Source organism: Hoplias malabaricus, chromosome 8, assembly GCF_029633855.1.
Source record: "Hoplias malabaricus isolate fHopMal1 chromosome 8, fHopMal1.hap1, whole genome shotgun sequence".
In the NCBI taxonomy this organism is placed as follows: Eukaryota; Metazoa; Chordata; class Actinopteri; order Characiformes; family Erythrinidae; genus Hoplias; species Hoplias malabaricus.
In genome coordinates, this window is record NC_089807.1 from 21632588 (window position 1) to 21660131 (window position 27544).

Genomic DNA, 27544 nt, shown 5'->3' on the forward strand with positions numbered 1-27544 from the left:
AGCAACAATGAAATGAATATTACATTAGAATTGTGTAAAGCACTAAATAGCACACTTTCTAAATCCATCCATTATCTGTAACCGCTTATCCAATTTAGGGTCGCGGGGGGTCCAGAGCCTACCTGGAATCATTGGGCGCAAGGCGGGAATACACCCTGGAGGGGACGCCAGTCCTTCACAGGGCAACACAGACACACACACATTCACTCACACCTACGGACACTTTCGAGTCGCCAATCCACCTGCAACGTGTGTTTTTGGACTTTGGGAGGAAACCGGAGCACCCGGAGGAAACCCACACGGACACGGGGAGAACACACCAACTCCTCACAGACAGTCACCCGGAGCGGGAATCGAACCCACAACCTCCAGGCCCCTGGAGCTGTGTGACTGCGACACTACCTGCTGCGCCACCGTGCCGCCACACTTTCTAAAGCAATTTGTTAAAGGTGACTGTGTGAGAAGGGAGAGTGTGAGTTCCAATTAAAGGAGGGGAGGTAAATGTAACAGCAAACCCACTTCAAACAAAACATATGAAAGCCACAGAAAAACTGCTAAGAATGCCTTGACTGCCAAGACTGCACCTTCAAATCACAGAAAAATTAATTTGCAAAATCAACGAAACCACCTATAAAGTCATATAATATTTTATAACTCACCAACTTTTTATATTTTATCTACAACCTTTTTTTATTCTTATATTTTTTTACTTTACATAATTCTTACAGCAAAATCAATATTACCCTGTTTATGTAAATTATTTTAAAGTTCAGAGGCTAAACCCACCCCAAACCACCCACTCAAAAAAAAAAAAACACAAAACACAAAAAATACACCCATTTGAATATAGCTGGGAGAACTGCTGTATAAAATACTGCCACCGCTGCTTTAGAACTTTGTGAGATGTCAGGTGGATGACTTAATTTGAAATGACTGGCGCTCTGCACTTTTAAATGATAAACTCTCACACACACACACACACGCACACACGCGCACACGCGCACACACATACGCTCTTTTCTAGTGAGAACGACCCTTCAGTTTCTTTTAAATGTCCATCGCACCTTTTCAAATTCAACTGCAGTGGGGGGTGGAAGGAGGAGGAGGGAGTGTGAGCCGCCGAAGCTCAGAAAAACTCAGAGGAGACACTGAACTGAAGACAGCACCCTGTATTGACTGTTAGTCAGTGACAGACGCTATGAATAATGTATACTGAAATACGTTTAAAAATATCACCATTACTGAAACATGTAATTTCACAATAAATATTGAGCATTATCTTGAAGTATAAAACATTAAAAAGAATAATAAATAAATAAAAGTAAAAAGATCACATTTTCAGCAGTAGATTTATACCATCAGAGAATGTAACTGTTTTTTATATTTCAAATAGAGTTAAATAAATATCTGATTCTCACTGGCTGATAAAAAAACTCGTTCACAAGGCGGTGTGAATAGCCAATTAAAGCATAACTGAATATAATTCTAATATATATGGCTATAAAAGCTTACAGTATACATAAGTAATTTTGCAGACTGCAGATCTGTCTAGAAAAAAAAACAGATGACTAGTAAAAATGATCATGCTATACCTATGCCAGTTGTACATTAGCCTCCTTTTCTTTCTGAATCATAAACAGGTGAAGTCTATCATCTACAGCTCTGTTTAAACAAAACAATGTCTAGCTGAATGAACGTGTGTAAGCTACACATGACTTCAGCCCTTCATGTTAGGGAAATATTTGAGCCAAATAGACAAAAAAGCCCAAACTCTGAGTTCTCATTAAAAGCTGGAAGATGGATGACACCCACAGCCGGTGCATGCCAAGCATGTGTCAGGGCTCCAGTATTCACAGTAGTCTCACCATCCACTCAAACTTTAAGACGTCAAGGCACTGAATGAAAGTATGAAGGAACTGAGGGGAAGAATTGGCAGATGGCTTACCCAGAGAGAAGCAGTTCCCCTTGCAGCATAAGGTCAGCAGCACAGTCATCTGACAGGCAGTTCTTCTCAAACAATGTCTGTGATAAGACAAAAACAGAACAGGATGTTTGCACTTTTAATTTTAGTGTTATAAAAGAAGAATCATATACTAGAGGGCACTGTTGTGTAAGGATTTAGACACTATGTTGGGAAGTACATAGGCATTTTTTTCTGATTATGGGAGAAGCACACTCATCATTCTTAAGGATGAAGTTCACAGAAATGTTTTTCAATTATAATTAAAATCTGTAAGAATGTAAAGTACGAATTTGACACCCTTAAAATTTCACAAGTACAGACAAACTGTGCATGGTAAGAATAACAGGTTTAAATGCTTTTCTAGTAGATCAAAGATGTGCATAAATGGTTACATCCAGAGAAACTGGATATAACCGAGAAAGCTAAAACTTGTGAGCAAACACAAGGAAAGAGATAGGCTTTGCACAATTAAACTCATCAGCCACTCACATTGTTCTTAAGGAAAGTGAATCACCATTATCATGAGGTAACGTAAACCAGAATGTGCAGAAAATGAAAACTTCACAGATTGCTAAGCAATTGTGAAACCAGTGCCATGTATAACTTTTAAATTAGCTATAAAATAAACTAGATTGGTTAAGCACTTATGGTCTGTTCTAAGCTTCACTAATCAGAGTTGCACTTTGTAGTTCTACATTTACAGACTGTAGTTCATCTCTTGCTCTGCAAACTTTGCTTGCTGCCCTTCACCCTGTTCTTCAATGGTCAGGACCACCACAGGACCACTACATAGCAGGTTTACTAGGGCTGAGACAATTTTGAGATTCGGATATTCGTATTCAGCCTTGTCAACATAAAAGTCTTGAACAAAGCCTAAAACAGCCTAACACGCTACAGAAACCTACTTACAACGAAGCACGGAAAGCTACATTTCAGTTTGTCAGCTTTACACCTCAAAGAAGCTCTGATTTGTTTACACTCTGTGCCCTTAGTGGCTCAGTGTAACGCACAAGTTAGCGAATGACTGCGAGCAGATATAATTTTTACAGCAGGCGCTGAGAGCTGATTTGCTGAACAATATGGCAGGACCCAAATATTCGGGTATTCAGATATTGTTAATTTGAGATATATTCAGTTTCAAATTTTGAGATTGTGATATTTTTGGATAAATGTGATTACCGATAAGGGCAAGGCTCCACCACATTCAGGCTCCAGCAGTAAGAACAATGCTGTCCCCATTCCACCTGTATGCAGGCTCATCAACATAAAAGTCTATGTGCAAATGAAGTCTAAAACTTAGTCATAAACAGCTTAACATGCTAAAACAATACACTTGCAACAAAGCGAGGCGCAGTTCATTTAGTCAGCTTTGTGCCTGAAATTAGAGCACCTCCGCTAAAACTGGTTAAATTGTATAAACACTGTGGCCTTAGTTAGTTAGCTAGTTAGCAAGTTAGCAAGCAAGAGAGCGTTGCAAGAAATGTGTAGAAACAAGGAGGTGGTCATAATATTATGGTTGATCAGTGCACTCTTCTCAAGAGTGTTAGACTGAGCAGAAGTCATTGGGTATCCGTAATAAAAGTGTTATATATTTTATAACACATGGGATTAACTAAGCTTTTAAATAGCTTAAACAAATGGATGGCCAGTGTAATCGAACCTCATTCCTGGCTCTGATCTTTTCTCCCTTTTTCCATCGCAGAACGGGAGAGAGAGAAGCAAGGTCATGCTCATGATGCCCGTCCAGCACATGCTTGCCCAGGCTGTACAATGCTTCAAAAGAGATGGCTGCAAATACATCCTTTACCTCTTTCTGTGGAAAGAAACAAAGGCACATGTCAAAATGTATGGCAAAGTATCCACCAAGTTACAAAAACCATAACATCCACAACAGAAAATTTTCAATCAGCTGTAACTTTAAATAGACCTCATCATCCATCCATCCATTATCTGTAGCCGCTTATCCAATTTAGGGTCGCGGGGGGTCCAGAGCCTACCTGGAATCATCGGGCGCAAGGCGGGAATACACCCTGGAGGGGACGCCAGTCCTTCACAGGGCAACACAGACACATTAGACCTCATCATGAATTATACAATTCATGCTGTTTTTGTGTTTCTCTACACACAAAGCCAGATTTCTAACAGACCTGGTAATAGCTACTATATATCAATTACTCTGTTGCCACAGGTTAAAAAGCTTTACATCTGGAGAAAAGTCTAAGAAGTTATAATACTCTAGTCTCTGCTTGACTAAAAAGCTAGCAGAGTATTAAGCTGTGTGCCAATAAAGTTGGCCACCAAGGGCTACCAATAGGTCAGATGGAAAAAAAATGCCTGGCAAGATCCCTCCAGCCACATTTCAGGAACCGTTAGTCTGGTGAGGCAAGATGAATCCAGAAGAGGAGAGTTTCCCTTGGCACATGACTTGGAAACACTCAAAAAAAATACTGAACAGGATTAAAACCCCATGTTCATTAAGGATTACTGATGATGGGAAAAGAAGACCTTTTCTGCTCCTCTGCCCATTAAACATCACTCATCCCTTTGATGTGGCCTGCTGAGATTTGCTTTCATCTCATTGTCTTCTGCTACAAAGATAAAAAGGCAAAAAAAAAAAAAAACCCAACTCAGCATCACTGGTGTCTGCTAATGCAAAGTCAAGCCCTTTCTGTAAACATGGGTCTTTTCCGGTTGCTGTCATAGATCCAGCTGCCTCTACCTAGTTCCCTCCCACCCCCAACAACTTCTTTTTAAGTTTTATCGCCTGCTCTTCCTCTATCCACCCACCCATCCCTTTCCTCAGCAGTGGTTACACAGAGCATTTTGAACATATCAGGACACAACAGACACTGAGCTCAGAATCCTCTACAATCCCCTGAGAGTCTGGAGTCTATGCATGATGATAGAACTATGGCATAAAAAACTTGATTAAAGATAAATTTCTCTACTAAATATAAATTTCCTAAGTGATTAATATCAAGCAAACAATACGTTTGTTTGTTATAAAAAAGTATTTGTTAATGGACAAATATTTGAGGATTATGAATTTCTAAACACTACCACTTTAGATACTGTTAAGTATACTAGGATGGTACAATGCCCATTTGCTTGTATACAAATAAGAATAAACAATTTCCTGATATTAGCGTCAACCTCTTCTTATTTAATATATCATCCATTTTTGTTGATTTGCAGTGTATTACATCATTTGAACACAGCAGCTTTTTATATTCTCCACAAGTTTAGTAGAACTTCAGTCACAATTCTAAAAGACCTGACAGTTTTTCACAGTTAGAAATACAGCAGACTGAGAATATAGAGGAAGTCATTGAAAGCCTGTGTCAACAAAATCCTATCAGGGTGAGAATTAGAAGTAAATAAAACACATAATTACTGCTAAAATCTTTGTTTAACCTCCACCTATACCCCCACCACCCAAAAAAAATCCTGAATATACTCCTTCATTCAAAAAGGGACTTATTCTACCACTTTTCCAAGTTAGTACTTAATTATGACCCTGGGGTCTTAATAAAACCTTTGTGAAATGCATTAGTCAAAATACCACAAGGATCAAACAACGTCAAACAACACAGCAACATTTGTACCATGTCTAAACAGCCCTATTCAGTACCACTGGTTTCAGTGCTTGTTAAGAATCAGCCTCTGTTTACTCCAAATTTGTGGTGCCCAGGAGTGAGTGTTTAACATCGTATTTGTTCAAGTTCTGAGTCCAGAGCTGTAATTAGACTCAGACATTTATGTGAGAGTGCCAAGATGAAGTTAAACTAAGAAAAAAAAACAGGTGTGAAGTAATTTTACAGAACAAAATATGATGAAAAAGTGAATGAAGAAAAACAATTAACTGAATATGGGTTAAAAAAAAAGTAAAAGTATAATGTTATCTGTGATAAACAGAGTAGCAGACAATGGTATTTCCTGGATCAAGGACTGAAAGTGAAATTATCGGTTTTCTATTGTTCCAAAATTGCCCTGATAAGATAAGGTAATCCTTAAATAGCCCTTTTCTACCAAAATAACTCTAGTTCTTAAACTGGTTCCATACTGACTTACAAGATCCTTGGTGCTTTTCAGCGAACGAGCCTATGTTTAATGGAAACGAAGATACGTCACAGAATACATCATCAACAAAGGGAGTAAAAAGTGGCAAAGGGGCAGTAAACAGAAGTTAGAGGATGGCAGAGCATATAGACTACCTGCAGGCATTTGATCTGTTTTTACAGAAGTTTTAGTCCAAAAAAGCAAACATGGACCAACTTATTGCAATAAGAAGACTACACATGCTCTTCATGTCGTTAGTGTGGGGTGATATGAGCACAAACCAATATCATGATTAAATGCCCATTTTACCATAATTATGATTAATGAACGATTATGTTGTTTTTGTATTTTTGACCCTCATAGTTCAGTGATGAGGCTTGTACTATAAATCTGGTCCTGTATTAAAGCTGGGATTTTTTTTTTGTAATGTTGCTGGGAGCTTGTTCCTGTCTTGTTTTTTGAACACTGTTAATTTATGTATTTCTCAGTGTTTACATCAAAACACAGCACATCCAAACCACAGACGGTATGTTTGTCTTTGGTATGAGCTGCTCGAGTCGCTTGGTCTGCCTTGGCATTTAGGTTGCTTCCATGTGGCAGAATCACATGACTACATCTTGGAAGCATGGTTTTAAAGGGACAGTACATGAACACACAGTGGAGACATAACATAATCAAAATAATCAATTCTGAATCAATTGTAAACCTCTTTTTGTTGGTGGAAATGTTGCTGTTCAAAATTAGGTTTGCGAACCAGAACGCAGCCTGTTCCACGTTGGGGGAAATGTTAAAAGTCATGTGTCACGAATCACGTGGCGGACTGACGGAGGCGGACACACTTGCTAAAACACAGATACTTTAATATAACAAAACAAAGAAACAACACGATTTGAATAGGAAACAAAACGAAACTACTAGGAAACAAAACGACTTGACTTGGAGTGGGAGAGAATCAACACGACATGACTTGGTAAGAGAAAGACACAAAACGACATGACTAGGAAACAAAACGACATGACGTGGAAAGACAATGAAACGACTTGACTGGGAAAGAAACAACACAAATGACCGATACACGGAAGTGACATAAGGGAGCTTAAATACATGAATAGTCGAGACACACCTGAAACAGATAACGAGGACGGCAGACAAGGATGCGGAACAAAGGCGGGACAAGGGCGGAGACATGGACAACAACAAACAGAGCCATGTGCTGAAAGAGCACATGGCAGGGAAAACAGAAGTGACAGGATGAGGGCGTGACATCATGATGAAAATTTACAATGTTACAGCAGGTTAGGTATAGCAAGACACAACAATAAAAAATAGGTAGAAGAAAAAACTAAAGCCTAACAATGTGAACATATTAATAGAAATCTGATAAATAAATAAATATATACATACATACATAAATATAAGCCCCATCATATGAGAACACTCTGTGTAAAGGCATTTATGTGAAGCGTTTTTTCTTACAAAGTGTGTTTTTACAGGAGTTAATCAGTTATGAAAAGAACAGTGCAAGGATCAGTGCATTCAAGGTTATGGTTGAAGGTTATGCCCTGGGGGTCATTTAAGACTAGAGGATCGACATCCAAACTTCAGCCTAGGACTCCAGGAGTCTATGTGCCATTTCACTAGGCCACATGAGAATAGAAGTGCATGAATGATCCCTTTTTAGCCAGTAAAAACAAGCATGTGTATGGTTCATTATGTATCTACACCTCTTTGCAATGGTTCAGACATGCCAATCTGCTGCAATAATACAGCCACTGCAAATCTGAGACATTTGTAAACTCAGCAGTAAGAAAAGCAGTTTGCTCCTCATGAGGATATAATAGAGGTCATATCTGTGTTCTGGCTCAAGTTTTTATTAGTAGGTTAATAATGTTCCCCGTTGCCCACACCCTGGCTCCCATCTCCTCCACCACAACCATCCCTTCACTCCATCGCTTGTTCCACTATAAACCAGTTTATTTTTAGAACTGAGATTAGCCCGAGCTGCAGCCGAGCCTGGGGAGCTACTGGTGTTAACAGCTTTTTGCTTTTAATTGGCCCAGTGAAACAGGCCCCCAAACAACTGTTCTTTACATGCCACTCATATACATCAGCACGCACAAGCCAAACAGGCAACTCTGTTGCCAAAAGCCCTCATTGTTTGAAATGTGTTTAGCTGGAGTGGGCTCTGTTTTCACCCATTGTTTCCATTTAGACTAGCAAAACATTCACTGACAGATTCAGCTTTAACTGTACACATTCTCAGGTCATAAGTTACAGCCTTTTTAAAATAAAAACAAAAACAAAACACAGCTTAAGTGTAAAAATATGAATCATATTTTTTGGGTTTCCTCTCACAATCCAAAACAGACATTGGTAGGTGTGAGTGTGTGATATCCTATGATGGACTGGCACCCCATGTAGGGGCTGATCCTGCCTCGTGCCCAGTCATTCGTGGTAGGTTTTACCTGGAGTTTTAATAAGGCTTTGCTCAATGTACCTCAAAGATCAAACAACACAGCACTGTTCTTAACCTAAACAGCCCTGTTCAGAAATACTTGTTTTGGAACCAGACTGTTTACTCAAAACAAGAGGTGCCCAGGAGTGAGGAGCAATGAAAAAAAGTGACACTGGGTCACTTTCACTTTGTTTTATCAACACAGATGAGGAACTGAGACATCATGGAAGTGCCTGTTATCTATGTAAAACACAGCTGACTGTGTCCTGTTTTATTTCAGTTTGTTGGATGTTATGAGACTCCCAGATTAATTTGGTCATGCACATTGAAAATAATTTTTCATATGATCACTGTCCATGAATATTTTTTTATATAATAATATAATTTTTTTGTGAGTTTTTAGTTTATATCATTTGAACACAGCAGCTGTCCTTCATGTTGTGTGAAAATTTCATTATGAATGGACCAATAGAAATGCTACAAAATTACTTGGTATAAAATATTTTTTTACATTGACCTCTACTGAAATTTAAGGTATTCATTTCTCCTGGAAATATACTTTTTTGGAGATACATGTTTTCCTTTGAACAGCGATAATAAATTCCCTTTAAACACATCCAATAGAAATGGAGTATGGCTATGTGTCACGCCTTCGTCCCGTCAGTCTGTTGTCCCCGCCATGTGCTTTATTCGCACATGGCTATGTTTTGTTTATATCCTTGTCTCCGCCCTCGTCCCGCCTCCTCGTCCGTGTCATGTGTCAGCCCGTCCTCGTTATCTGTCCAGGTGTGTCTCGTTTGTGTCTGTATTTAAGCCCTCTTGTGTCACGTCCTGTTTGTCGTACATTTCTCTTTTCTCTTTTCTCATGTCTAGTCGGTCGTGTTTTCGAGTCTGTCCGTCTGTCTCCACAGTTTCTCCGTGTCTGTTTCCCTAGTCGTTGTTTCGTGTCGTAGTTTCTTTTCCTCTCTCGTTCCTTCGTTTTGTCTTTAGTCTGTCAGTCCCGTTTGCCCTGTTTAGCTCCCCTTGTTTAGTTTAGCCTGGTTAGCTCCCTGTTTGTTTTCGTTTTGTTAAGGTCTCTGTTTTGTTGTTTTCCTTTATTAAAAGCTGTGTTTTAGCGAGTGCGTCCGCCTCCCTCAATCCGCCCCTCGCTCCTGACACTATGACATTTTTCACTTTCGACTGTTGTTTAATATCTTAGCTAATAACGTAAGCTTCGGCCATGGGTAGTGTATGCTGTATTCCTGTGTCTTGTTGTCATGTCAGGTAAGCTTGTGTTTTCACAGTTTACAGTATGCTGCCTTTCTATACAATATTTTGTCCATATCATTTTTTTTGTTTGTTTGTTTTATGTTTTTTTCATACTTGAATTAATGTGAGCCTGGAAGCATATGCAATGTCAAGTCAGAGAATATATAAGATAATACTGAATGTTTAAGTTACAATTTTAGCTTGCAAAGAGCTACTCAGGCTCTTGTAGCAAGGATCAAAAACAATTTACAGAGAGCTTGTTCGATTTGTGGTACACATAGCAAAATAGATGCTATGTCATTTGCTTATTTTATGTTCATTTTACTCAACTGTATAGTATATTATTTACTTTTGCCTCATTTTTGTAATACATCCTTTTACTTATCACATTGCGGAATTCTCTTTAATTCCTGTGATATTTTTGACTTTGTGACTTTGTTTTATTGCATTTGGAGACATTCTGATTTGTGGGTATCATATAAAGTTCTCATTCAGCACTATTATGTGCATTCAAAAACATTTAGTAATGAAAGTGTAGAATGCAGGGTATTATAAAGTGTTGGTGTCTGTTCATTCCCACACTTACTAGGTCAATTATCCCTCATATGAGGATCATTAAGAGTGACCTCATGCTTTGAACATGAGGCCAAGGATAAATAGTAGAGCTGACTGCATGATAGATAAGGCAGTAGTTAAAGACATAATGTGGTGTTAAACGCAAAGGAAATTGAATTAGCATTAATCATCAATAAATCAGAGTACAGCTTCCCTCCAAATACGGACAGAAATGGAGCCAAATACATTTACTACTCCTATGCCGTTCAGTTTAACCCCTACGCTTGTGAGAGGGAAGGTGAGGCAGATAATGTTATGGCTTGCTTTATTAACACTAGGAATCAAGGCAGGATTTGATCTACTGAAACTGTTTTAGCCTATCTGGAAGAAACAAAATGGCCAGACAACATTAGAGCTCATGCCAGGACTGTTTCACTCATGCAGAGGGAGGGGGCTATGATGATGTCAGTGAGGCATGCTCAGATCATGCTTGGCTGATGTTAGCTCCCTGTTCTCACATGGATGAGGTCAGTCTGCTTCACACATGCACATATCACAGTGAGCAACTGGTCACACAAAGCTGCCCACAAACTGCTTTGAAATCATTTTTGTACATTAGAGTTGCTTGAGAACAAATTTGTCTAGAACCAACAAAATCATCTCTATAAATAATACAGTTTTATAATCATAACTACCTTAAAGATTGAGGTGGAAAATTGCCCCAAGATCTGTAGATTATATTAACTTGAACCAATAGACATTAAGTTTAGACATATTATGAGCTATTTTCCCAGACGAATCAAGCCTAATCCTGGACTATATCCTCCTTTCAATGGAAAATTCCGATTCAAAATACTGTGTAGTCCAGGACTAGGTTTAATCCCTGCCTGGAAAACCACTCCAAATACATGGAATTTTTCAAATGGAAACATGGAATTCTTCAAATTCTTCAAGATTAAAAAATATTCAGTAGTGACCACTGACAGATACCAGAAAATATACATCTAAATTATATTTTGCTCAACCACACCATGTATTATCAGTCTCTGAAAAAAACCTGATCCATCATTATTTATAGGCATTGCTGGGTATGTGCTTTTAATAAGACCGCCTTGCTCCATTTTTCTCAATGCTCTCCTTGTAACAGTTTTGTATTAGGGGAGGTGGTCAAATGTAATTGTGATAAGCTCAAGTTTACAATATTATTACACTTTACACTATGTTTACTATTTTTACTACTCACTTGAATAAAAAAGTGTGACTGACAGTTGTCTACTTGCTCTAAATATGCTTAGGTATACACAATAACAAAGCCCTTAATGTACTTTCCATTTTTATGTAAACACTAAGTTGAAGCAGTGGTTAAACATCTTCATACGTATATATCTCATGCATGTGTTCATAAGACTCTAGAATCCTGTCTGGGTCTCCCACAGATCTTAACCAAACCAGAGCTGTGGTGCTAATATGACTATGACAAATGCACTATGTCAAATTATATTCAGGTGAAAAACTGCTAATAAGAAAATAACAGTGATAATTAGATGTCATTCAGTGTCTGTACATTTATGATGATTAAGTAGGACCAACATTCCCTGAGTAAATACACTATATAAGGTACTGAGTTTAACTAACACATGTGGAAATGTTACTGAAAGCTTGACAATTCCAATCTTCTTTCCTGTTAAACAAAGTGCTGCTGCAATGTAAACACTATTAAACTGCTGTTATGTACAGGCTTAAGCAGCTTTATACAGGTAACAGTTATTAAACACTACACATATATCTAAGCATGTCAGAATATTTACAACACACAACACCTAGTTGTACACACCTCTAATACCATTGCAATAACGTATTATCTACAGTTTCTGAATTTGTGACTACAGTCTATCAGATAATCCTCTTCACAATTTTGGCTGAACGAAGAGCATGCCAGTGTATCCCTCAGGTTGTAAAATCTGTGAGTACATCTGAAACTCATGATCAAATGCAGAAACTCATTTTTCAGCCATTAGCCTGTGTATTAAACTAATTTTCCAAACAAATCCAAATTACAGCCTTCCAAAAGATATCTGTTAAGCCAAAAAGAAACCCTAAACTGCTACACTTCCAGATTCTGGACACCCAGAACAGAGCCTTTTCTCTTAAGCTTTTAAAGGACTTTTTCCCCATGGGAAAGAGTCACACATACTCCAACACATAGCTAATGAGTTAAGAGCATAATGTCTATATGGAACAGAAATGTTTAACATTTAAATGTCTGATCATTTAAATTGGCAGCAAACCCACTCCATCTGTGGTGCATGTCCCCATTTTGCCCTCTTAACTGTAGCACACATATAATACTTTCCTCCTTCTGATCCTTACACACACTCATTGTCTCCAGATGACACTCCACATAAGCTCCACAAACATATGGGACAGTTTTTTTATGCTATGTGGTTTATACATTTTTCATACTTAGACCATTTCTATATTTAAAAAGACTAGAATCATGCTTTTTTTGCATATTCACAAATTCAGACCACCTCTCAAAGTGGTCTCTGTACAATTTGTCTGTGCTCTGATTGACTGCTCCATTTTTACATGTTTTGCCTTATGGTTAATAACCCTCAAGGCTTGCTGCAAACACATAGCTATGACTTTATGGCAGTTGGCAGGTAATAACAATGGTAGCACTTTTCCATCAAAAGAACTCTGGTTTTTGATCTGATTCAATTCCTGATTCATGGAACATTGATGTGCTCTTGTGTCAAACTAGACACAGCCCCAGATAACCTGCAAATGGAAAGTTCCTGTTTTATTTCCTATTATGTAAATAATACGCTTTAAATTGCTGTTTAGCTACAATGCACAATAACACTTTATTTGAGGCTCAGTGCTCTTTCTGGAGCTTCTTTAGCCTGACACGCCCACAGACAATGTTACAGTTTGTACTGAAGTCGCCTTTGGTTCTGCGCATTCATTCCCAACTGCTCCAAATTGGGTTTGTGAACGGAAATATTTCCGGTTCCATGTTGGTAGAAAAGCTGTTCAGGAACAGCAATAACAGATACTGTAATGATTTTCTGACCCGTAATTCAGTGTTGGTCTGTGAGGCCTTTAAAGGAAGACTAGGTAAGATTTGGTACATTTGTTCCTAGGTTCCTCCTATAGGTGCAAAGCTTAATTCACTTTTACAGCACTATCTTGAAATTTTATTTATAAATTACTATTAAAACATCATTAAGGCCTAAATACCCTCAATTCATTGTACAGTTTCTAAAGAATATAAGTTCTATGAAGATTTTAAAGGTTATATCCTCTATAATTATGAGCTACTCACTGTGCTTGCATAAACACTGTATTACAGTAAGCATTTACTGGCTGGAATACCTTAGGGAAAATATTTTTAACATTCGACCACCACAAAGTTACAGCACAGGTGAGTCTTATAAAGCACAGAAGACAGAAAACTTATAAATAATAACAAGAAAAAAAGAAACTAGTTTTGCCAGACTGCCATTAGCAATATATATATATATATATATATATATATATAGTCATTGTCACAGAGATGTTTCTGGCATTTCAAAAACAGGAAAGTCCAAAATACATACCTTTCCTTTGGAAGGTCTGGAAAGCCAGTCCTTCACAGGGCATTTAAGTCACCTATCCACCTACCAATGTGTGGTTTTGGACTGTGGGAGGAAACTGGAGCACCCGGAGGGAACCCACGTGGACAACACACCAACTCCTCACAGTTACCCAGAGCGGGAATCAAACCCACACCCTCCAGGTCCCTGGAGCGGTGTGACTGCGACACTACCTGTTGCGCCATTTTAAGAATTAAAATTACTTATTTATTCAATGGTACAGGAGTAAAGCATGTGAAGTTCAAGATGATATTATTATATTATTATTTTACGAACACACTAACGCCACAAAATGTCTCCCCATCACTTCCCATTAGGCAAAGACAAACACTCATGTGAAATAATACAGATTCAGCAGTCCTCCTTTCTCTGTGAGATATAATATGTGTGTAATGGTTGCTGAGTTCCGAGCCATCCTGCTTAGCTTGTGAACAGCAGAGAAAGGTACCTAACGAATTCCAATTCTGAACGCGCATGGTGTCATGCCAAGCACAGCCCCAGAAACATGCACAAATGGAGCATGTTCCTATCTTATTTCCTATAATTCAGCCAAGGTTCACGCTGAAGAACCTACAGTTCTTTGATACAGTGTAGTAGCGCATCTTAAGCTCTCTCTGTTCCTATTAGTGAATGTGCATTTCAACATTAGAAATCAGTCAGTCAGTCAGTCAATCAGTAAGAGAAGATGCCTCTTCTAAGCCAGCCTGGTAGGAGGTCCAGCAAAAAACATAGTTCTTTCAGGAATGAAGAGTCCTTCCAAAAAATGTAATGCTTTTTCTTCAAAGCCAAAGAAAAGAGTTGCTTCTACAGTGAGAAAAAAGCATTCAACAAATACTTAGTGAAAAACTTGGCCAAGTAACACACAACTTCTGAGTATTTAACCAAACACATAGTTCACATGGAAAATTCTACAGTGCATAAAAATGTCTTGGCATTAATCTGGGCATCCTACAGTGTCCTCTTTTAGTTGGAAAGAATTTTGAAACTCAATGCTGTTTCCTTTGATTCCTGTTTTCATGATGTATCAATGTTGCACATCTTTCATACTCTCCTTTAACAGGTCATGCTCATTCAAGCACCTCAAATAATAAATATAATCCACAATTGTACTCGCCCTAGGAGCTGGTGTGTCATGTTGAGTGAAAAAGCGGAGAACTCAATATTACTGTCCAATGAAATCCACCACTCCTGCTACTCATTCTCCAGATTCCAAACTAGTGCCCTCTATTCACTCCCTTTCTGTTCTTTGAGCAGTGTGGTGGGGGTAAACTTATCCAGTTTGGCCAATGGAGCTCCTACACGGATGCAGCCAACACACTCTGAGTACAGATATGAGGAAAAACAGATATGAGGAGGGGAACAGAAAGCAGTTCCTTTTATGGCAGCATCTTTGGCTATGGCTTAGTGAGTTAGGTTGGGGGTACATGGTTTAAATCAGTTGTGGAGGCCTTCAGAAATCAAGCTTTGACTTCTTTTTTACTATGCACACTCATAAGTTTTGCACTTTTAAAAATATTTGTGCTAAAATCATGGTTCTTTTGAACAATAACAATAAATGTCTCTACTGTTTACCTAAAGAATGTTACAGTGGGTATATATATATATATAAGATATATATATCATTACAATACATCGAGCCAAAGGCATATGTTGATTTAATACACAATATTTTATCTCCAGGGCTTATGTTTTATTTTTGTCATTTTGCACAGTTCTATTATGAAATGAAATATCTACCTCTCCATCTGAAGTAGAGAATGTAATGTACCTTTAGGGAACACAACTAGACTTTAAAACCAAGGTTGTAGTTTTAAAAGGTACATTTACAATGTTTGAAACTTTAGTGACAACAATGTACCTGGACAGTACCTTTTTTTCCAGACAGTGTAGAAAAGCTCCATTTTAGAGCACATATTCACATCTTTGTATATGTGAGCAAAACTGTGAATCAAAACCAAAGCAGTTAACAATTAAAGTTTGGTAGACTTGACAAGTCTAACAGACTTGTTTTAAAGAATTTTGGAAGATTCCTCTTATACCCCAAAGAAAGAACATATTTTAAAGCTCTACATTCATCTTGTTAGGGATGACTGTTTATAAAATTTTATAGTCCAGAGATTTGGCATGTAGTGTTTATTTTTTGTTATCTTTCAAGGACTTGGAAAACTGGGATATAATTTCTATAGAGCAGGAACAAAGATATACAAAATGACATCTGGGTAAAAAATGACTGTGTTACCTGCAATAATGGTATGATAAATAAATTAACCAGATGGAGAACCTACAGCAATTTAGACTGCTTATTCACCCTGAAGAAATGTTACCAGCAAAGTTTCAGTCAGGAATACTTGTCAGTCCATCAGATTAGAGGTCACGTACATGTCCTAAAGCCAAAGTGAATGGGAAGATTTTTTTTGTTTGTTTATAAAAAGTAAGAAGGAAGGTCTCAGAACCAGCTGGAGGTTTTTGATAAATGATTGGAAGGATTGGAATGTTTTTGACAAAAAGTTGGGAATGGTTGGAATAGGAGCTGGACAATGTTGGTATCTATCCATATTATTTTTTCCTGATGCATGATAATGTATCCAAAATGATCATGTGATGATGGGTTATGATCTAGATATAGAACAATGTCTCTTTAGAATATGGTTTACAGTTGTGTAAAGATTAGGTTTGTAAAAATTTACACTAATATTTAGGTCCTTATTATTACAGCATTACACATATGTTGTACTCTATATGTTGCTTGTCAGGAGAGCTGTAGCAGATGTTTCCTGCAGCTGATAACATCATTTAGCTACAAACACTGCTACTTACTATTATTCCTATTTTTTTAACCTTCCTCAACAGTGCAGTATATGCAGATTTGACACAAACTTTTAATCTGGCCTCTGTGATAAATGAATAAATGCCAGTTGTCTACTTTGAAATTTTTATAAGCTTTTATAAGTGCAGTTTTAACTTTTTATAACTCAGAAATATAGCTTTGCAAGCATACATATAAACTCCAATAATGTTTCATAAGTAGGGATGTGACAAGACACTCATCTCACGAGACCAGACATGATATCGGGTTCACGAGAACGAGACAAGATTTTAAAATATTTTTAAGAAAACTTCAAAGATTAAAAATGTGTCTGGAAATATAGTTTTATATGAATAAGTCAAAAAAAATGCAAACAGAAAACAGAATGGTTTCTTTCCTGTATGACTGTAGTCGCTTGAGACTTAACTATATATGAAATTTATAGCTTTAAATTGAAGCAGTGTGTAACCTAACAGAACCACTTTCCACAAATTATGTATAAAAAAATACAAATATAAATAATATTTTTCTTAGCCCTATATAGTGCAAACAATAAGTGAAAACCTGCAAAGTCTATAAACATATAGTTACACAAGTGTCACTGTTCATTATAATGCATTTAGATAATGACATGGACACCTATAAGCACCTGATAGATTTTAGCAATTTTAAACACATTATAAATGTTTAAAATGCCATTATTGCGTACTTCAAGTAAAGCTATTGCCTGTCTGTCAGTTTACTTGAAGCACTCAGTGACAGTAATAAACATATATATTGTATTTTTTTTATTTTCGGGTCATTATTTAAAAGGCACTGCAATGAACAATGACACTTGTGTAGAAGTATTAATAGCTCAATTTAAGAATATTATGAAGCACTATTATAGTTTATAAGTGTGTTTAAAAAGTGTTTACCAAACACTTTACAAAGTATTACCACATTTAAAAATGCTTATAAATATAGGCTTTATTGAAAGTGTTACCAAAAGGACTGAACTGACCAATAAAACAATAACTGGTTAGTGTCGCTATCGCACAGCTCCAGGGTTCTGGGGTTGTGGGTGCAAGCCAACTCCTGTGAGGAATTTGGTGTGTTCTCCCTGGGTCTAAGTAAGCTTTAAGTAATGGTGTACATAATGCACCTCTGTGGCTGGAAAAAGTATGACCTGGATGACCTTGTACAGATGTGCTACCACAAAGAAAAACATTGTCCACTAGTCAGGTAGTGTGCCTGAACACAGAACTGATTTCTAGAAGGAACTGTGCAATCACATAGCCATGCAGATTTAAAAATGCCCTACATCATTAATGCATTTGGGAATTATCCACGATGACAGAACATTTGCCTGGAACTACACGTGCTCAGTTTGGAGTACATGTGCTCATTTTGGAGTACAAGACCCAATTCATTTTTCCACTGCATTTATTCTGGGTAAACTTCTGTGTTTTAATATTTTTTCCACTACAGTGTTTTATAAATACTTGCTGGAGTGGCAAGCGTGTTTAATGGGAGACAGATGGATATGATTAGCCCCTTGCAGTGTGGATCTATTGTATCAACTTTCTTGGCCTAAGTTAAATGAAACCAGTAGAATGGCATCAGGGGAATTGCAGTGTCGTGCAAAACTGTAAAGGGGCAAACACAAAGTGGGCAGATGGCCAGCAGGCTAGTTGAGGACTGTGAACAGCACCACAGCAGTGGTTCTGTGTATAACATTGTATGTGGGTTAACTGTATTTGTTTAGCAGAAATTAACAGAGGTGCCCTGGCAGGACTGTGCTGTTTAATGTTTATGCCCATACAATACTCTTTATTAGGATTGGCAAACTAAATATTATAGGCCATGTGTCATGGTCATGTAGCAAAATAGAATTTACTGCTTCATAGTACACAATATATTATTTATTTATTATGCCTTTTTAGACATTCATGGATGCTTTATAATCAACACTGCACAGAAAGCCATTATGCAGCTAAGTATTTCAGGGTGCTATAATGTTGCAAACCTATTATGGGAAAATATATATATGAAAGGAAAGTTTCAATGCTAAATATACTCATTTTGTTTATGTTTAACAATGAAGTTATCTAACCTCTAAGTACACAGGAACTCAAAGCACGTTTGTATTAAAAGTGAACCTAGTAGAAATGTTCATCAGTGAAATCTGCTTGCACAATTAAAAGTCTTTTTTTAGCTTAATCTCTGAGTATAATTAAACTCAACACTGAATTTGTCTTATATTTTCTTTTTGTATCACACTTGATTCTAAAGTGTATATCATTTCACATAATAAAGTATATTACATCAAAACAATGTTGTCTTTCAATGTACTGCAGTATTTTGGCATAAGAGTTTCTTATGTACAAAGACATATTAATCCATGCAGTTTAATATATACAGTAGGGTTGGGTGATGATGCTAATTTTGACAAATGATTATTGTCTCCAGAATTACTGCGATAAATGACAATATCTTGTTAAATTAACTTATGAAATAGCCCAAATGAACTTTACAGAGCTTTTCACATCTTTCATTCAAGTGTGCATTATATTGCCACCTGTAAGTGGTCTGCACACCAGACTTGTCACCTGTGGCACATGCCTCACCAAATACGCTTCTATATTAATCATCATAGCCTTTCACAACTGCCATACATGTCACACGGCACCACAGTAACACATGCGTAAAGCACAAAAATATGCTTTGGCTCTATTTGTGACGCATGTCGCTTGGGATTCTAACAGTTCCTATGCAGATATAGTACATAATTCATTTCCCCTGCTGAATGTAATCTAGGCCAATAATTATCCTGTGTTTTCCATAGACCAATTAACATCCTGTGTCCTCCATGTTCTAAAACAGGAGGATTTATTTATCTACTCCTGTGGCAAAAGGTAAAAGGATATGTTTCATATAAACGTCTTCTCTTTAATTCCTGTGGTCCCTAAAAAAAATTAGTATTTGTTTGATTGACCCTGGGCCATGCCCTAAGCCACAAGGGTGAGAGGAACTCGAGACTTCAGTTGGAAGTAAAGTTTTTTTTTTTTTTAGTAACCTCTTTGCTAGAGTTCCTGTAGGTCAGGGATGCACACACTTTTTTGACTTAAGATTTACCTTTAATAATAATTTTTTCTTAATGACCTGCATGGAAGGGGAACAATTTGGACAGTAACAGCCTTTTTTGCTTCTTTTCAGTGATAGCCTTTTTTGATTTGTTTTATTGGAATAATTATTGGGCTTCCAAGTAATCTTATCTGACTATGGACAGATATTTGAACTTGGAAAAGGTTGATTCACAGTATTTAAATGAGGTGCGATTGATCAGCTTACTTGGAACTTTGGACTGGTCAATGATATTTTCTGTAGGTTTCATTTTTTATATTACCTAAAACTATTTAAAATCTCATGCAGGAATGGTATACAATAATCACACAATTGCATTATTTGATAATATCCTTGTCACGCCCTTGTCCTGTCGTGTCTGTTTTCCCTGCCATTTGCTCACTTAGCACATGGCTCTGTTTGTTATTGTCCATGTCTCCGCTCATGTCCCGCCTTTGTCCTCCTCCTCATCAGTGTCCTCGTCAGTGTCGTTTGTAATCCGGCCCCCTCATTATCTGTCTCAGTTGTCTCTTGTCTATGTAATGTATTTAAGTTCCCTTGTCTTGCTTCCTGTTGGTCATTTGTTTTGTACTGTTGTCGTGTTGTTTCCTTTGTCATCGTTTCATTTCCAAGGTCATGTCGTTTCCAAGTCTGTCTGCCTCCGTTGTTTCCTGTTTCATGTTACCCAGTCTAGTCTGTCTGTCTTGCTATTCATTCGTTTCATTTCCCATATCATGTTGTTTAGCCCTCTAGCCTGTCTGTCCTGTTTGCTTTAGCTCTCCGTGTTTAGGATTAGTCTGTCTGTCTCTGCTGTTTCTCGTTTCCACTGTCATTGTCGTTTCGCTCCCTTCAGTCTGTCCGTATCTCTAGTTTTTCTGTATCCCTCTTTAGTCTGTTTAGCTTTCTGTCTTGTGTTAGTCTGTTTAGCTCTCTAGTCTGTCTGTCCCATTAGACCTGTTTAGCTCTCAGTGTTTTAGTTTAGTCTGTTTAGCACTCTGTATTTAAGTTTAGTCTGTTTAGCACTCCGTGTTTAAGTATAGTCTGTTTAGCACTCCGTGTTTAGGTTTAGTCTGCTTAGTTCCCTTTGTCCATGTCTCTGTTAGCTCCCTGTTTGTTGTCTTTCTGTCGAAGTATCTCTGTTTTGTTATATCTTGTTTAAATAAAGTATACTGTGTTTTAGCAAGTGTGTCCGCCCAGCGAAGACGTCCACGGAGGCATGGGCTTGTGCTGCTCGCAGAGCACGTACTGGAGCTGTTGAGGGTTTAGGGGGACTGATGTTAGCCTCACCTCCCATGTCCTGAGGTTTGAGGCTAACAGCCCCTACCCTCAACCCCACCCCAAAAATTTCCCCAGACCTGAGGGGGTAATACTCCAGGGAGGAGGAGGCTCCAGCCTGCTGCTTTTGCCAGTTCCCTTTGCTCCTACGTCCTAGAATCAACTATAGCCTGTATTATGGACACTTGAACCTCACCTCACCTGTTTTGTTATATCTTGTTTAAATAACGTATACTGTGTTTTAGCAAGTGCGCCCGCCTCCGTCAGTCTGCTTCGCGATCCTGATAATCCTAATATATACAGCCAATATACAGTGATTTCTGTAGAATTATAGTAAAATATAACTAATAATTTGTCCTCAAAACAATTTGCTAATGGCATATTGGATATATTTGCCGGACAGCCTACCAGGCTGACATAGAAGAGGCATTTTTGCTTACTGACTGACTGACTCCTAATAAATGCACATGCGTGAGTAGGAACTGTTAGTTCCGCCATATTTCACAGAGAGAACTTAATGTGGCGTTCCTACACCTTCTGTTAGTTCAGCCATATTTCACATAGCACATTTCAACCAATGAGGAACTGGAACGATTCCACTTCATGAACTAATTTTGGAAATGTTTGTTGTGTTTCCCATGACATAAACTGGTTTTGTGAGCCAGAGAAATTAGCTCCCAGCTGGAACAAAAAAAAAAAACAGTTCTTCAGCATGAACCTTGGCTCTGCAATATTAACACACATATTACATCTCACAGAGAGAGGAGGACGGTTGAATTTGTCTTATTTTGTGTTAGTGTGTCTTAGTGGTAGGGAGACAATTACAAAACTCCATATAGCTGCACACAGCCACGTTAAACTTTTGTGTTTTAATCTAACCATTTACATTCAAGAAATAAGTAATTGTAATTCTTAAAATCCACAAAAAGTTCTTGGTTTTCTTTGTTCTTTTGTGGTAGATCATCTAGTATTTATCTTTAAATAAAATGAACAAGAAAAACACTGAAGCTGGTGTTATATATTATGAACAAAAATTTGGCTCCTTTTTTAATTTCTGCATTTATTACATGCCCTCCATATTTTCGGTAGAACACACTCACATAATAAAAAACACATGTAAACAAAGAAACACCTCTGTAACAATGGCTATATGGCTAACTGCAGTCTGTCAAGACTAGGTTTGTCTAGTTTCTTTTTGCTCTTGTTATAATTTTCTAGATCTCATCTTCAAAATACTCATCATTTCCTGTACTTGAGGGAAACAGGAAGGATGTATATGAGTGTATTTGCTAAACACTGTATCACAGGAAATGGAACTGTCTTCTGCAGCGGATTTCATGAGTTGGAGGCTGTTGCCTCTTTTATGATTTCTCCATTCAAATAAGAAACATAGGCTGGTTGAATGTGCCTTTACTGCAATGAATACATAGTTCTGAAATGTGTAATAACCTAATAACACAAACCCTTCAATCAATCAAAACCTTCCCTCAAACTCTGTATTTTCCCTATAATGTAAAAAACCATCAGTATTCATCAAAACATTCTTGTTCATGTACAAGTGTCCACATTACCAGGGTTACTTAGCTAAAAATAACTAAACTAATAACATCTGGAGATCTGGTATGTTATTCCATAGTACTTGCCAACAGAAACCTGCTCTGAATGATCAACATGAAACAGTTACATAATGCCTTCAATTCTTAAGCGTGAAAGTTACAGCTGGGCTATTTACTTTTGATCTGTGAGAGAGAACACAGATTCTTTTGTCTTGAGGCAGGTGTTGAATGTCGCTCATTAACCAACAGTTTGTGCTATGAATGGCATATCTATCTAAATATGAATTCTGAGATAGCAGGCCATTACAGAAAATTACTATAAACATACTGTTGTTACAATTAATTGACAACTAATTCTGGAACACTATATATATATATATATATATATATATATATATATATATATATATATATATATATAAATAAAAACATGCTATATCCAATATCCAGATTTAAGTTCTCTTTCATTAATCTTAATGTAAATATCACTCAGGCAGGAAGTAAATCTGTTAGCCTCAGACACCATCATCAATGCCATGGGTTTGTTAGATGTTTACTCATCATAGTAGGCTTCAGTGTTTTCACTTTTCAAAAGAGAACGGGGGAGGGAGTCAGAGAGTGTGTATTGCTCCCCAAGAACTCTGCAAAGCTCCAGCTGGTTTCCATTAGCATTGTTTGGTGCTAGGCAATGTAAGGCCTGCATAATGTGGGCAGTGAGAAACAGCCAGAGAAATGAATGGATTGGCCAGGTGTAGCTGAGATTAAATTGGTTTATTTATTTATTTTTTTAATAATTATTTTGTTTGTTGCATTAAATTAATTATGGCTATTGTAAACTTCACCAAAACTTTATTTCTTTTTTTTTTTGTGTGTCACTATATATGCTTGAAGTGTAATAAGTTCAATTTTCCTAACTGTTTTGGGTTCCCCCTGAACCTGTTCTAGCTGGGGTCTTAATTAATGTAACACTCAAAGTAAGCACATGCAGCGGTATTCCCCCGGATTCGTTAGAAGCATAGTGGATGCTGTATGGGTAAGACTTGCTGCGCTCTTTCATTGAAAAATGTAGTATTAAGCCACTAAACAATGAAATTGTTATTACGTGTAATATAATATCTCAGGAGAAAATGTTGGAACGTCAGTTTTGTGTCAAATATGAACGATATTTGGCGATGTATAACACGGTCACATTTCTTTGGCGTTACCAGTGTAGGGTGAGAGAGGGTGCTGATTTGCTGCATGAGCTTACTGTGCCCCATGCTGTTTTATTCAGGTATGTTCATTGTTGTGTGATTGTAATAAGAGTTTATGTGAAATATTGAGATCTGTCGGGCACTAATGTAGTATTTAAACACTATACGATCAAAATATTACATTTTATTCATGTAATTATTTCATTTATATTTTTTTATTATTTTTCTCTTTTCCTCACATGGGTTTTTGAGTTCTGTGTAGAAAGCTCAGCATTATACAGTTCTGTATGGAACTTGTTTTGACATTGTTAATGAGTAGATGAGGTGAATTAATGTAATACCGTCATGCATCACAAAATTCCTCATATCTGTGGTCAGATACAAAATAACCCTTATCAATGTATACCATTCTCTTCATATGAAACTGTTTTATATGGTTAGGGATTTTGTTAGAAGCATAGTGGATGCTGTATGGTGTAGGGTGAGAGAGGGTGCTGATTTGCTGCATGAGCTTACTGTGCCCCATGCTGTTTTATTCAGAATAAATCTCCAGATCTCCACTCCCTGGTGTGTGTGTGCCTGCTTCTGTGACCAGCGCCGTTTCAAGTCTGCTACACAGGCAAATTTTGCCTTCTAGACCATTGGCGAAGTGAGGCTGGTGATTAGGATTTCAGATCCATTGAACTACCCTGGGAGTCATACACTACACAAATACACTCTTGTTTGCAACGAGGTAGTAAGTTACAACAGAGTGTGTTTCCCTAGCAATGTTTTCTTTTATCTTATCTATTATTTTAGAAGTGCATTCAGAGAAGCATAAACATCATATGATGCAACAGTACAACACTGTTTGGATTAAGGATTACAGCCATACAACCAGTATGATAAACTCTAAAATCTAAAACCAACAATGAGCATGTCTGCCATGACCAGTCTAAGCAAAGCTCAGACACCTCATAACCAGGAAGAGCTGGGTTTTCAAGGATTTCTTGAATGCGGAAAGGGTTCCTGTTGCTCTGATAGTGCTTGGAAGCTGGTACCATGCTGGTGGAACGAGCTTCCAAGCACTATCAGAGCAACAGGAACCCTCTCCGCATTCAAGAAATCCTTGTAAACCCAGCTCTTCCGAGAGTATCTTTTGCACTGAAAGTCTTTCTTTAATGCACTTATTACTTCCTGGCATATTGCACTTAATGTAAGGTATTTTGTATAATTTGTGCTGTAGTTTAAATGTTAGATCCTCTTTTTGTAAGTCGCTTTGGATAAAAGCGTCTGCCAAATGCATAAATGTAAATGTAACCACAGACACCAATCTTACACAAGCTTCAAACAGCACTACTCAGCCAACAACAACAACACTATGTTAAGAAGGGGGGATAAGTGCTCATATTTTGCAAAAAGCACTCTCATGCTACTAAGACTGGCTTCATGTGGCTTTAGCCAGATTATTATATATATACACTTTTCATACAATTTTGAGGATGTTTACTCACCATTTGCTGCTCTCCAGTCTGTTTGCAATCTAATGTTTTTACAAAGCCCCAGTGTCAGTAAATGGGTAAAAAACAAAAGTGTCTACTGTATGCTAGGCTTTCTCTCTGCTCAAAAAAGTGGTAGTTTGGAGGATTTTAGACAACAAAGACACCACAGGACTTATTTTTGCTTTAGATGGAACCGAAACTAAAGGAGAGCACTAACTGCATGAAAGAAAACACAGACCAGAAAAGCCACAAAAATAAAACAACTTGAGTTAAAAATAATTTTCTGCTGTAATTCAATCAATAGGAGTAATTCCCAGATGATAACCTTCTGAACCTAAACAAATCAGAGAACAGCATTTCCCCATAATTGTAGACATTCCCTTTCAATTTTGATGAGATGATGAAATCGATAGAATAGCATTTTAAATTATTTCAAAGTGATAAATATTTAAAAATAAGCCAATACAATTCAATATTCAAAGTTTGAGTTATTAATTTTATATATGCCTTTAGTCAACTGTTACAAAAAGTTTTTGTTAACAGCAAAACTCACTTTTAAGTAAAATGCCTCATACAAATCTTTCCAGAGGTAAACATCTTATATCAATTTTTTAATTGAAATATCTAATATATTTGCTAAATGATAAGTTGGTCAGCATTTAGTTGTAACATTTGCAGCTAAAACTGCAGTGTGTTGCAATGTTAAATTATGCAATGCACATTAAATTTACATGATTTTCAGCAACTAAAATTATTTGAAGGTTTCAGCATACAAAATCTGACCCATTTCATTGTGTTTCAAATTAATTTAGGCCAAACATGTATTCAAACACCTAATTCTATATTGTTGTTAAAGCTTCTTCCTAGACAGAAAGATTGCAGGATAAGTCTTCCATGTCAAGTTAATCCTACTAGTGAAACACTTCTCTTTACTTCAGCAGACATATGTTTATCCTTTCTGATACTTTACAGATCACCCACAGAGATGGCAGTGCTGTACCACAAAGCAGATGGCAAATGTAATCCAGTTAAGAGGACGTTAGCATTTAACTCTTATGAGAAATGCTCTCAAATGAACCCTTAGGATGTCACAGTTTTTTATTACCAGCAATAAAATGGTGTAATGTAGTCTGATTTTAACAATATAGAAAAAAAATGTAATTTTTAAACCCAGCAAAAGCAAACTCTGGTAAGATGTTTCACAAAATTTATATAAATTAACTAAATAAACAGTAGCATTCTTAACAGTATAATATTTGAGCAAACTGACAACATTAATAGCATGAAATCAATGGGGCTATGTATCCTCCCTAGTGCCAAACAAATGTTCAATATTTGAAAACTATGTTGTAAAATGATTGCAAATATACAGCTGTTAGAAAGAATATATAAATGTTATGCTGAATGAGGTTAAAGATCATGAGGCCTAGGGCTATGTCTATAGATCTGGAATTTGAGATGATGTGTCCCAATGTGCCAAGGTCCCACCATGTGAATTTTGGTGGCTTTAGCTTGAAAATTGAACAAATTAGAGCAATTTTACATTTTATTGAAAAGTTTTTGGACACATTTCAATGCATTCCTGTAGGGGGTGTTTTGTGCATACAATGGAATGAGTTAAGATGAAGAAGAAAAAAAGGAAACAAGAATTAGTGTGTGTGACTACAGTAGGCCATTTCAGGGACAAATTCTTGAATTCACATTGCAGGCAGATACAGATCACTTACATTTATGAATGTGAAGTGTCAATGTAACGCAATCTCATTTTAGCCAAAAATCAGAACTGATTAATGATGTTTGTGATGTGATCACTGTTTTCACTTATTTACTTTTAAAAGTGACTTGCAGACTTGTTTCTAACAGCACATATTGGTATACTATGATTTAATTTTCATGTAAGGCTTGTTGAAGGAAAAAAAAACTGACTGAACAAGCACTGCATCCCCTTGTGAGAGAAGGCCTTAAGGGTCGTGTAAAGCAGTGGCAGACATGTTTACAGGTTTTGTATGGGACTCCTTATTGTAGTTGCTGTCCTGCCGAGACCCTGAGTACATAGATGCTCCACACACTCCATACGCTAATGCCAGGCATTCAATACAACAGTGACCAAAAAGCTATGTGGTCACTATGAGGCAATTTCTTGTAAAACATGGATTAAACTGCATAGCTATATCAAAGGTTTAAAAACAAATTCAGCAGTACTCTGAACC

The 27544-nt window shown here is 37.2% G+C and overlaps 1 protein-coding gene across 2 annotated transcripts in view; it reads right to left on the reverse strand.

Annotated features, from left to right (window-relative positions):
• Window positions 1-27544, reverse strand: part of itga9 (integrin, alpha 9) — an 87577-nt gene that overhangs the window by 26832 nt on the left and 33201 nt on the right. For both annotated transcript variants that reach the window (XM_066679436.1, XM_066679435.1), the window contains exons 16-17: window positions 3624-3776; window positions 1946-2022 (exon numbers count right to left, since the gene is read on the reverse strand). In XM_066679436.1, the coding sequence (XP_066535533.1) occupies window positions 1946-2022; window positions 3624-3776 (230 nt within the window). The remainder of the gene's footprint in view (window positions 1-1945; window positions 2023-3623; window positions 3777-27544) is intronic.